Here is a 14,894-nt window from a genome sequence, read left to right on the forward strand (position 1 = left end):
GTCATTATACTCAATTTTATTATCACTTAAAACGATAAAAAAAACAGTTAATGAGTAATTGAATATTCCAGACAATCTATATTTTCTATAATTGAACAATGACAAAATATAATTATTGCATACATATAATTATAGTTCGTGGTATTACGATTACCATTATTCAGCCCCATGTGTTGTAAAACTCTTCATTAGGTGACAAAATGTCAACCAATGGTAATCATGATAATTATATATTAAAATTGTAATAATAATATAGTATATATGATACTTAGGTATGTACACAAATAAGTAACTAATGATTGACAGTGTTATATTATTATAAAATTGTATTTTAGAAGAGACTAACTAAGCTAGTTTTGTTTTATTAGAGCTTGTAGTGTAATAATGAATTCAATTATACTCATATACCTATTGGACTAAAACGTTTAAAGTTCTAATATTAGTAATTTATAATTAATATATATTTATGTGTAAAGCACCTAAATGTATTGGGTTTATCATTTAAACATGTATTTTATTTATTATTCTTTCTAGATACTCTCACGTTCATCGATAATTCGTTCATTTTTATGAACCATTATTTTTTCTTTGCCCTTTGGACATACAAGATGTAATCATTTATTGTAAACTGCATACAATAATCTATAAAGTCATTATATTATTATTTATAACGATATTATGTTTTATGTGTTGATAAAAAGTTAGTTTCTATTTTTATTTTTTGGAAACTTTATATTACGTAATTGTAAATTATAATTGGCTTGACCCCTCTCTCCCTCCAAAAAAAAAAAAAAATGTTTATTTTATACAAATTGTGAAGATCTCAAAACGTATAACAACACATTTTTTTCTATAGTTTTATTAGTAAATAATTATTATTATACAAAGACAGTAGTATTATACAATATTATACACAATAATATGATTTTCATTGAATTCACGATAGATATTATGAATGACACTATGGCGAAAATTAACCCGTCTTATTCATGGACGGTAATCATAATAGGATAACCAACGCGGGTCACTTCTCCAATAAAATACTAGTCTGTCAAAAAATCTATCAAATCTTGGTCTATACTAACGGCACTATATAAAAGATTAATAAACTGTCTGTATGCGGATATTCTAATCCTCTGATTGCGAACCTGGCTTACAATAATCTCTCTGAAAATCCACCTTGTCACCTAAATAGGGAGTTTAAGCAGGACTTAAAATAGTCACTGGAATTCCGTCAATGGACGATAGCTTTTACACTCGCAGTAAATTTATAAATTTTTTTTTTTAAAACGTTGCTTATTGTACGTAATTTTCTATACAGATTGTAGGTACCCGCCTACTCGTATGTTTATATTTAAAACTTCAATATTTTGCAGAAATTAAATGTAATAATTATTTTTTATTACCTAACTACAATTTATTGTTTGTTCATTTTTGTAAAGGTATTTAATTGCTTATTATTAAAAAATAATTTTACTGCGTATGTTGTTATTTATTGCAGTTTTAGGATGGATTTATTTAAACTCATTGATGATATAGTTAAACTGGCCTACCTATCTACTATTTGTAATAATACATATACATAAAGCATGTTACAAATTATTGCATAGTTGCATAAAATATGTACCTATACCTAATGCAACAACCACATTACTAATCATTACTTTATACTTCAATGTTAATTTCAATAATTAACACGTGAGATAAAACGTCGATAGTATAAGATATTAACAGGTTGCCAATCGATCCAGTATATTTGATATTCAGAATTGAAATAATTTCTTTGATGTGAACGGAACGCATCGAAACGTGCATAACCTAATATCCAGTGCTCGAATTGGGGAGGTGCGCAGGGGGACGGAGCTCCCCTACTACTTTAATTTTTTTTTGTGTATCCCCACTATTTCTTTTTTTTTTTTACTTGTGGATGGATTATTCCCACATCTGACTCAGTTAGATATCTTGGACTTAACTTGGATAAGCGCCTCACTTGGAATAGCCATACCCGTATAAAAAGACTTGCCTTAAACACTCGTCTTCGTAGACTACGAACGCTACTTACAAATAACAAACACTCCAGTTTAAAAATTAAAGTTCTTATGTATAAAACATAACTCAAACCTCTATGGACATATGGTCTCCAACTATGGGGTACAGCAAAAGCGTCCAATACAAACAAAATTCAGCGTTTTCAGAATATTGCTCTTCGGAAAATTACTAATGCTCCACCCTTTGTTTCAAATTACACTATACATAATGACCTGTCAATAAAAACTGTGACAGAAGAAGCTACACGCTTCTACAAAATCTTTCGTGCCCGGCTGCAAACACACCAAAACCCACTCATTAAAAACCTATCCATCCAAACATTACCTGGCAACCTCAGGCGTCGCTTAAAAAGGAGCTGGTGCCGTGACTTGCTAGGGAACTAATATCAAAAAAAAAAAAAAAATCAGTATATATAAATATAGTATATTATAATATTGTATATATTATTGTGTAAAATAAAAAAACTTGTGGACGGGGGGACGGTACAAGCTTATGTCCGAAATATTTTTTATTAAAATGTGAATTTCAATTGATGTTAATTATTTAACGAGTTTTACTATTTCATATCAAAATTATTTTTGATATTAGTTTAATAATTAATTATACGAAATATCGTAATATCACCCTGTGTTCTACCTAGTCAGTAGTTCACAGATCATAGATCATATACAAGTATATTATCTAAGGCACAGATACTGGTGTGTGATAGTACTATCTTAAATCGTGTTCCAAATGAAATATCATTTATCAGTATTTTTTATAGTATACTTATCAAAATATGTGGTCTCGTTTGTATCAAAAACAATAATTATTAATTTTGTTATCTATATAGTATAATGAATATACAGGTAGATTATTATTCATTTTTTTTTCTACTGTAACAATGTAAGATGTGTAAATTTGCTATCAAAATATATTATACTTATTTGGAATTCAAAATGAAAAGTGGTATGAAAAATATGTATGTAAGGTAGGATTGTTGTGGGTGTGGGGGGGGGGGGGCAAAGCCACGAGTTTGTGTTGATTAATTACGACCATGGAACGCAGTTATTAAATCGTTGGATTGAGCTCCTTTACTTAATTTTTCCCAATTCGAGCACTGCTAATATTTACATTTATTGACATAATGACATCGATATAATTCACACTGTTTTCATCTAAACCTCATTCGTGTACATAATATATGTATAAATATGTATAAAAGTATAAGACATAAAATCATTCCCTAAATCAATTGAATTAAAAATAAATACATTTTTATTCATAATAACATTTCTATTTTTTAGATAAAAACAAATTTATAACGACATAATATGATTAATTACATTTTTCAATTTTTGATACATAGATCATTATTACTTCTAATACTGTATAGATACCCAAGTACCTAAGTAAACCTATGTAAAATAGTATACTAGTAGGTATCGAAATACTGTTGAATTTAATGTATGTGTTATTTTTTTTCAATGAATTTTTAAAAAAATATATCATTCAAATTATTATAATTACAGTTATTATAGGTTGATTAGCACTCGTAAAAATGTAAAATCATAATTAATATAATAAAATCGTTGTTCTTGTACAAATGTACAATACAATTCAAAATATGTAAATCTCAAAATATTTTGAGTAGGTATACCTATAAAAGTAAAAAGATTCTCTCATGAACTCTACCCCATATGGGTAATTGCATCACGCCCATGCAGAAAATGCAGATAAGTACCTATAATATTGCTCTTAAAAATACAATAAAATATCTTATTATGACTTTTGGACTGCACCTCTGAATAATAGAACATTCAAAATAATGAGAAACGTTTTTTTTTTCCATTCCACAAACGTTTGTTGTTACATCATAGTCACTACATAGTATAGAATAGTGTAGGTACCTACTATACATTTATACTTCCTGTGTGAGCTGTCTGGTATAAATTATAATATTATTGTGTATTAGTAAAATTAAAATATACCATTAAATACCATTATATACATTAACATGAAATAATCAGTTTTAATAACATATTATGCGTATCATGACTATAGATTGTTTAAAATGAAACCAAAGTACCTATATAGCACATACGTTATACGTATTTTATACGACCTACCAGTAGATAGATAACTGTTATATTATTATACCAGTTACGGACTACACTACCTAATCACGACCAGTAGGTGGTGATCCTCGAACTCGTAACCTCAAAATAATTAATGTCACTGAAATATCGTTGAATAATAATAGATATAAAAAAATATAATATCTAATCATTAAATACAATTGATAATATTATGAGAACGTGCATTATTCAGTAAACCCACAACTGCAGCACAGACACTGCAGTAAAAACGATATTGAAATGTTTTAAATTTCGAGCCCTCTGGGCCAATACCATCGATAAGATTGTTAGATAAGTATATATTATGTTTAGTAAAATGCATTATACCTAGTTGTATGGGAAAGAAACACAGAAGGCGTATAACAGGCACGTATAGAGCGTCACGTGGGTTTAATAAAATGCTGAACATGGTATTATTTTTATTTTTTTTCTTATACAAAACACAAAACCACCGATGAGGCAAGCAATGAAAAAACACAAATCAAGGTTCCTAACAATTGATACATTTAGTAGTGAACCAACTATATATTTATAAATATATAGTTTGAAACACCTTTTGTGTTTATTTAATTTGATTATTTGAATAATAATTCCAGGGGCATAATATACGAGTATTATAACCTTAAAAAACCGATTATATAACGTAGATGTAAAAATGTGATTCCGAACGAAAACGTAGGGATGAGAAGCCCTGAATAATGTGCGTCTGGCCGTACATGCGGACAAAGCGCGTGAGTGGAGGGAGACAGAAGAGAGGAAGTTAGTGACCTGCGGAGAAGAGTCGATGATCCCGTCTGCGCCATTATATACTAACGAAGGAAAAAATGCATAAAGAACTTATTTTAGCCCCAAGAAACGTATATAATATAAATATTTCACAAACGTAAATACTTTTTTCCCGAGGATAACCACTATATCTACAAGTATACACGTTGTCAAATAATACAACTGTTGACTAAACATCTACTGAAGCAGTTAACAATGTTTTTATAAAATTAAAATATTATAATATTTTCAATGAATCGCAATTTATTATTATAATATCGCAAGTTAGAATTATTGTAAAATAATAAAATTAACATTTAATAGATTGGGTTTCTGATAAAATATAATGTGTAATCCACACTAAGAAATATTTTGTACACATAGTTTAAGAGTATTTTAATATAATACGAGCATGTAGGTCCTATATATAGATAAAATACAATGTTTACTGATCTAACCGTCACCTATACTTTTGTAGCTCTTTCATTAAAACAAAATCAGATTGTATACGATTACTATATAAGCTCACGTGTTTTTTTTCCTCTATAAGACTCGTTAATCTTATAGTATTAATAAATGTAATATTTACCTAATTGTTGTGTTATATTTTTCTTGTTTAGATGTTCCAAACGAAGGAGTATACATGGTGTGCGGTGTCCTCATCGCCATGGTGCTCGTCGCTGTGATAATAGTAATCCTAGCAGTTACTATAAGGTGGGTTAAAAATGTGTTTACAATATATTGTGTTATTTGTCTCTTCGAAAAGTGCTTTGGTCTGGCGATGTATAGCGAATATTTACAGAGAACAAGGGTTTATTATTATAGTACTTAGAGGAAACATTCAGGTTGCGGCGCCGGACGAGACCCGTACTGGAGATCCTTGAACCTTAAGAAATCACTGCGTACACGCACGCACACATTTACAGACATAAACATACACACACTCACACAAACTTTGTTCTTTGTTCAATAGATAGTAATATATATATATATATATATATATAGATTGAGTGCGTTTAACCCAATGCGCACCTCAATGAGTGCATACGAATACGTTTACTATATAATGTACTATAGGTATAGCCTACAATATATTAATATATATATATATATAAATAAATGTATATTCGATTTGAATGCAAAATTAACGTTAATATTTCAAATCTCGAGGTCCGGGAGAAATCGGGTCAGACCAATAATTTTCCGCACTCGCCATCAATGCCAGGGTCGGACCGGGTTATCCGCGGATGGTGCATCATAATCGTAAAAAACTCATCCAATTTATATGTAATATATAATATGCATGTATATAAATAACACCTATAACGGGCAAAATAAATAATTTAAATCAGTCGATTCGTATACGCTTTTAAAATAAATATATATAGGTACACGTTGTCGGATATGGATGAGCGTCAGTAGTGTATCACGTGGCAGACCAGTCACATTACAAAGAATTCTTATAATTTACCGTAGTAAAAAATAACATTTATATTATCATCATCAAATAGAATTTTCCTCGGAATTTTCTAAAGAAAATTTTTTTGCTATTCATTTGCAGTAGTTTGTGATGGCTTGTAGAAATTAAATAGATTTCATTTCCAACACGTAATTATACATATTATATGCATTAGAAATTAAGAAAGTATTCATGTTGATTTCAGTACTTATTTGACGATTTATAGTACAATTATATTATATTTATACAGGTAAAGTAGTTAATAGTTATCAAGTTAAATATATTTCATAAATAGGTAATTTCAAAAAAATTATTATATTGTTGTCTGCGTTCTTATATAATTTAATTTCTTGCAGATGATGCAAACGTGGACTAATATTGCACACGATTGTCCCAGAATTAAAATTAATCAATTCTTTATAATTATTGTTTAATAAATGCGTTTCACAAACATTTAAATAAATTGCTTGATGATAAAACTGTATACTAGAAAACATTTGATTGTTTTATTCGACTAATAAAGGATTTTCTATTAACCGTCGACATCTTAATACAATATGGCCCTGGTCAGGTGACAACAAACCTTATTTTCTAATCAATGTCAGGCCACTTAGGCCTTGGAAATGTAATTTCGGAAATGACTTCTGATCTGATTCTATATTATTTATGAATGATCACGATATTTTGTTTTCTAGAGGTCTACCTCTCTAATGTTCGTTTATTCAATGTTTTTCATTATATTATAAATGTCACCGTGATTGACATTTTGGCTACAGTATTCAATTCACCTTGAAGACTTATAATTTTTTTTCGATATGCAAACACGACCATACGAACAAAACCTGCAGCATATAAGCTTTATCGATAGCTGTTACAATGTAATAATACGTGTAATGCATATAGGTACCTCTAACAGGTAGTTTTTAGTGTGAGATCATAATATTATTGTTGTAGGTACCTATACCTAACTAGGGACATTTGATTTCAATCTCCACTTAAATGTTTTCCTTGCATGCATCGGTTTTACTATAGTCATATCCAATTATAAATCAAAGCATCGCATATAATATCATTAATCACTCGTTCGATTCAAAGTTTATATAGGAAAAAGTTAGTTCCTGCACTACGCATCATGTGGGGCGTAGGTAGATAGGTACAGTGCCGATGTGGAAAATACTAAACAGCAACATCGGCTTCGAAGAACTGAAATATTATGTAATTTATGTTTAGCTACTGCTCGATAAATGCATTTCAATTATATACTATAATATAATATGTAATATTAATGTCTAATTCGCATGCTGTGGAGAAATTTTATTCATGTCGGATCCCGGATAGATTTCTAGCCACTGATGGACGATTTCTCTTAGCTCAGCGAATTTGATATTATTCAGTTCTCGATGATCTGCTTATGGTTTAAATACAATTCTAAAATACAAAATAAATATAATATACATTATAATGTCCAGAAAGTTCTCTCTGATTTTGATTTAAACGTAGTTATAGTAATGATTACATTGTCATTTTATTTTCCGATCATGATTCGCTTTCTAAATTTAATATATATATTATCTCGAATCAAAACCAAAATATTATTTACTACTGTCCGTAAACAGGTACTATTGTTGTAATTAAATTAAATCAACTGTTGTACTTTTACTAGTAAACTATCTCTAACTGCCGTCCAATGACTTGACATGAATAACGAACAATTTGGAAACGTATTTTATCTCGAAAATACGTTTCAAAAAGTACGTCAGCATGCACGTGCATACGGCCGATTCAAGCAAACGGGGGTTGCCTAGGTGAACCATGACGTCATTACTTACTGGGTGGATCGATGCTCGGCATGGTACCCGTGTTTGACCAAAACTTTAAACCATTCAAATTCAAAAAAAGGGTCTGTTTTTTAAGGAAAATAATCTAATAAATGTGTATAGCTTTGAAGCAGGTAGGTAGAACATATTCCCAACGAATATATATTATGTATATTATTATTTTTTTTAGTGTAATAATAAAAATAAGAAATCAATAAAACACTTTTAAAATAACGTTTATACTGAGTAATAACTTAACAAATATCTCTGAAAATTGATTATAATAATAAATATACTCATAAAATGTACTACCTACCTACTTCGATTACCGAAACGAGTAATACTTAGTACTTCCTCGATTGCAATAGCTTTCATATATTATATATTTTTTTGAACTATACCCATATCTATAGGTCATATAGCCATAAGATGCTATTATTAGACAATTCTAATTTTAAAATTATCAAAGCCGCGTGCCGGAACTTCTCACAATTAAAGAATACAATTAACACTATTTATCGTGCATTTAATTATTAAATCGTGATTCATAATAAAATTTCGTGATTTAAATATAGCCAGGAAAAATATAATGTATATAATGCGTCGGCGTATTATAATATTATATAGGTAAGTACGCTTGTCTAGTCGACAAATTTCCATAAAGTGACATTCAAAAGTGAACATCGTGTCAATGTCAAAAATGATCGCAAAACACTTATACTTATTTTAATAGTATAACTAAAATAACGTTAGGTATGACGTCCTAATATGTTATTATTTAATTAAACAGTTTTGTGTATATAACAATGTATAATATGTAATTATAACATGCAAAACACACAAGTAGGTGTAAATATTGTATGTGTGCGTGTACGAGTCAATCAAAAATTCGATTACAGGAATGAGAGTTTGGATCACGCGATACGATGTGCATACTTATAGACATTATTCTATGGTCGAGTCAGTTTAGCTCCAAACAATTGACACCGTTTTCCTTTAGAGTTTAAATTATTAAAACATTTAATTTTATTTACCTTTGAAAAGGTTGTGTGGGTGTGGGTTATTATCGTGTATGTAATTTTGTTTTACGTAAGTCACAATTTTTATAGGCACATTATTTTTATTTATTTTATTCTATTAATAGTACAGGCTGGTAGCTCAATGGTTACACATTACATTAATATTAATTACATTTACTCATTTACATATAAATATAACAAAATTACATATTATTATTCGAAAAATATATTAAATAGTTATATTAAGAAAATCACGATTGTAAAGATTTTAAACTTTTAATAAATATGCTAGTAACTGACATTTTATTTAAATATCAAACCTATTACTACTATCTAATGTTACAAATTTAATTAAAATTAATTTCGACTAATAACGTCATCAAATAATTGGAATTATTCACTGTCATAATGCCATTCAGACTTAAAAGTTAAAATCCTTATATCAAACATTTCTTTTTTTATTATTATCACAGTGACACAATTATATTTACAGTATAACATATATTAAACTGCATTTTCAAGTTTTATATACATATTTACATACTAAATACACTAAATGCTCATAATTTTGTAATATCTGTAAATCTATAATATATTTTTTTTTATTTGCAGTAGGTATAATAATAATCTATACCTAGAGGGCACAATATTAGTATAATATATGTGTTAAGGTCAGAATACATAGTATAAATATTAATTAATCTCGTTAATGAACTAAAATAATAAGAAATACATAACAGTTGCGTGGTAAGATTTGATTTGAGGAGTCATCCATTAATGACACTCACGGTTGACTTAAAAAAAAAAATTAACCGGTAGTGAACCTATAGTCTGGTTTAAATGAGGAGGGAGGCAAGAAGGTCACGACAATATCTACTTAAATACATAATTTGTCAATATGTCAATATTCTCACATTGTAATATTTCAAAACATAACAAACAATCAAAAATGGCCCAACGTGTTGTAATTTTACAATGTTTTCACGACTTGTCAGTAAGATTTCGTTAAAAAGATATGCGGTCGAGCATACCGCCTTCGACCTATGTAGGTGTTAATATCTACTATTACCTACTATAGAAAATTGATAGCAGACAAAACTGAAGAAAAAACACATCGTAAAACCAATAATATACGCATTCCTCGCTCCGCTAAGAATCTAAAAAATGTGGTACGATTTGTTTTGATTCCTATATGTCGACTGGTTTTTTATTTTAATTTTAATACGTCAACTTTTCATTATGTACGCTGAACTGCTATATATAAGATCGTTATATCATTACCTATATGATATTCTTGAGTAGATAACATACCATGGAAATGATGATAATAATGATAATATATAGATTTACATAATTTTAATATTATAACGATATCCTCTGCAACTGTAGAACTACGTCGATGAAATCGAATGATAATAATAATAACAAAAAACACAAACACACAAACGCTTAAATATAATAATATGCATACCTATTACCCGTATTATGTTATTAAATACGCTATGGTGCGATGTGCGCTCAAAACTATATACTTTTTAGAGGAAACCCATCACCAGTGGCCTTATATTGTAAAATATATTATATTTTCGTGTATTACGTCCGACACACATTATTATCATGGCATTTCAGACGAATGACAAATGTTTAGCAGCCATCTATATCCTTTTGCACACGTTAGTGCGCGTCCGGAGCGCGGTAATTCGAAACGAGGAGAGGCTGCAGGACACGCCGCATTTCTAAGGGTCCTCGTGTCACGTGCAGGGCACACAGTGCGATACGCCTTTTTAACGTCATTATTATAATTATCATTATTACTCTGTGCGAGCGGGACGATGAACCGTTGGCGCCGACGGAATGAACGTTGGCAGACTCGAATTAATTTGCATTCGGAGGGACGCGCGCCCGAAGAACAAACGGGTCATGGCGGGCGTCGTCAGGCCGCCGCCGCGTGAACGGCGCTATTATATTATTATTATTATTATTACTGTTGCTATTTATTTCTATTATTATTATTATTATTATTACTATTATTGTACTGTCGTACGTGTTACACGTCGCCAAGCTATGTGCGCTCTATACGCCACCCCCTCCACATGACCCACCACACACCCCGTCAACACCAACTCCACCACCACCACCCGCCGCTCTTGTACCGAGTTACTCGTCACATTGTCTTATTTATTTTTTTATCCCTCCACGTGTGCCCTCGTCTTGTCCTCGGACTGCATACGGCGACGGACCTATACCTACGTTCAATATTATTACACTCCGCGCCGACGACGTCTCCGACCGATCGGTGCATATTGCAGCGCGTAGTAGAATTTAATATAAAATTCAATTTTGTTGCAACTCGACAATAATTCTGTCCGTAAATACGCGCACACGGTCGTCACGATCGTTTCCGACGCATGTCAATTATTCTCCCCCCCACCACCACCTCAAAGGTCAAGGGCGGACGGGGAGGGGGATTACCTGTATAGGTACGTGTTCTAGCAATCCTTCAATTTTTTTTCGAATGACCACTTTTCACCTATGGAAATAATAAAAAAATTGTAATTGCGCCCCCTCAGCTCCTCCCCTGCACTTTCTCCCCGCGCCAACAAACCGGCCCAACACGCATCGCGACAATGTTATATTTAGTCCTTATAATATATATACATACGTAGATAGGTAGGTATACACATAATAATAATAATATACCGTAAAAATCGATAAATTATTTCATTCTACGTCGTATAGAATCTACGACGCAGGTATTAAATATTATTTATACGTTTTTAGGAAAAGCACAACCAAGTAATAATTATTCTTTTGTGGTCGTTTTTTTTGTTTTTAAATGTCTAAAAAAAAAAAAAAATTTAATTGACACCGAATTCTGAACAATTAACGACCCAGCTTATATAATGATATACCTATAGGCTATAATGTATGTTGTATGCATAGCAGCAATTACTCAGAGCACAGCAGTGCAGCGTATTATATAGCTATAATACGGCATTTCCCCAGCTATAATACCATAGAAAAACAATAATCTTGGCCCGCGTCACGCAACTTTTTCAATCAACCGCAATAATCAGAGACAACGATGGCGGCGCCGCTAAGTGCAGGGAATAGAAGAGAATGGCGTACACATAATATTATTATACACCGACTACCTGTGGACGTGCATCCGCACTTATAGGAATAGTAGAAAAAATTTATCGTCATTATATAATAAAAGCAGCTCGTTTACACAACTGTCTTGACAGCGGCTATAATATAATATAAGTCAGCTATTTGGTGTGCGCACGTCGATAATATAATATTATAATAATAAATTGATAAACAAAATCGTTTTCTCTTCAATGCTGCGACAACCCCCGTGTTGATAGGTTTTGCCAAACGGTTCGTCAAATCGCGTGTTTCGCGCACACGAGGCGGAATAAAAATATTGCGTCATCGAGCGTTTTATTTCCTCGTCGACTGTTCGGCTTCAATTTAAACCCTAAACCAGTGTTTACGCCAAAAAAGTCTTTTAGTTATGGTTTTTTTTAATGCGTTAAGCGTTTGTTATTCATTTGCCACACGGTTTGGCCGTCTTTGTCAGTGCCGACTGTGGTCGCACCCGTTATAAAAGCGCCTAGCCGACTCAAATGAGAATATTTATTTTTAAACAGCCGACATTAAGCACTCACAATAAAAGTTTTGTAAAAAAACAAAAAAAATTGCAGAAATATCGGTTGTCCACTTTGAACAGTTTGCAGGAAAAAAAACACAATTTCGTTGGCACTGATTAATCACGTATATACAAACCGACACTCGCATTGTTTATCTTGAATTCTAAAAAAAAAAAATGTACTCTAAAGTAAAAAATTCCAAAACGTAATTTCTAATCATTAATAACTATATAGGTATCTCCCATACAAATCGTGTACACTGTGCATAAGTATGTCTGTCACTAAAATCCATTAAAACGCCGTTTTAATTTTCCCATAACGAATACAATAGTTGAATACATTTCGATACGTTTGCAATAATATTTCAGCGTAGGTACTGTATAATTATTAATATTATGTGTCATACCTATTACCGTGTTATACGATTGGACAACCAAGTTTAGAGTTAGAACGAACGACCCGGCAAAAATCTATAAACCTAGTTTGAATGTTTGAACTTTTCGATTATATAATAATATTGTGTGAATTATATACAATATAATATACGTATAACGTGGGTATTCATTCAACGTTTAGGTGTACAGTCTTTGGACTACATTCGCAAAGTATACAAGTGAGGAATAATTATGCTATTGACAATATATACATATGTCATAGTTATTTATATTGACTTTAATACAATACAATATAATTCGTAACGGTTTTTCATACGCATCTAATGTGTATATTATATATCTATGGACTTTATCGATAAGTATAACGTTTGATGAATTATATAACAATATAATAATACAATAAAGAATAGAGCGGCGAGCGTTATAATTTCATACGGAAAAAAAATGCTTATACCAAACGCGTATTTAGTTCTCGTTGCTCGTTAATTATTTCATTTAAATAAATTATTACATATTATTATAGTGACGCGACGTGTGTATGTATATATCAACATCAGGTGATTACAAATGTTTTTGCAATAAAAGATAACCACCTCGGCTGCTGTAGTTCGGATATTATACTATTGACAATTTCGTTGTTACAACCACATGTACAAATTATTGTGTATTTAGATGTTGATAATGTACCTGTTACGGTTCAGTTTACATCAGATCGGCCGCCGTTAGTTAGTAATTTTTTTCAGTTCGCCGGATTTCAAATGTACGTTTAATTTTTGCGGCCCTTATTTGAACACATTATTTGACAGTCGTTTCTCTTTTGGAAATAATAAGTAATAACGATATACAATCTCCGCGTGTCTCCGAAAAAAAAAAATGTTGCTACGGTAGTTCATTTTTACTAGACTTCTATCAATCATGGAACATTTAATCAGGTATTTTTACAATAAATATTAGTGATATCGGTTAAAAAATTACTTTGAATTTTTGCATTCCTTAAAGCTAACATATTGCGTAGGTAATAGGTAAAACAAATAAATATTATGCCGGTGCCGATAAATAAATCAATATATCATAATGTTATGCGTGTCATTCATTAAACAAATTGGTAAAATCGTCTTCACATTTTTTATTATGCTTAAGGTATAGTAATAAATTAACCCAGCGGCCAGTACAAAACATTTTACAAATAAATCTTAAATGTATGACGTAGTTGGGTTAATGTACAAATTATTAACTCAATTTTTTTTTTTTTTATCAAATTTTTATACTAAAGAGATTAGTCGATAGTTTTTATTATAACATATTATAATCAGTTATCACTATTATAGTGAACGTATTTATTTCATTCTTGTTTATAACACACTTTTGATTCGTTAGAATATTTTCAGAGATGATATTAATATTTATTGATCATAATATTTTTACATAATATTAAGAACTTGCGTACATACCTACAAGAAGTATAATATTGTGTGTTAAATAAATATTTCATTTCTCCGAAGTTCCCCATAACCCTCCAAAGTAGATGACCTTTAATTTTTTTTAATAATTCAATCATCGTCACTCGCGATTCTGGATAAGCCGTTACTCAACATTCGCGTTTCCTGCTGTATATGC

At 30.7% G+C, this 14,894-nt stretch overlaps 1 protein-coding gene across 2 annotated transcripts in view; it reads left to right on the forward strand.

Annotated features, from left to right (window-relative positions):
- LOC132952202 (uncharacterized) overlaps window positions 1–14,894 on the forward strand; it is a 132,345-nt gene that overhangs the window by 98,306 nt on the left and 19,145 nt on the right. For both annotated transcript variants that reach the window (XM_061024405.1, XM_061024406.1), the window contains one exon: window positions 5,552–5,645. In XM_061024405.1, coding sequence (XP_060880388.1) covers window positions 5,552–5,645 — 94 coding nt within the window. The remainder of the gene's footprint in view (window positions 1–5,551; window positions 5,646–14,894) is intronic.

The sequence above is a fragment of the Metopolophium dirhodum genome, chromosome 9 (genome assembly GCF_019925205.1).
Source record: "Metopolophium dirhodum isolate CAU chromosome 9, ASM1992520v1, whole genome shotgun sequence".
NCBI lineage: Eukaryota > Metazoa > Arthropoda > Insecta > Hemiptera > Aphididae > Metopolophium > Metopolophium dirhodum.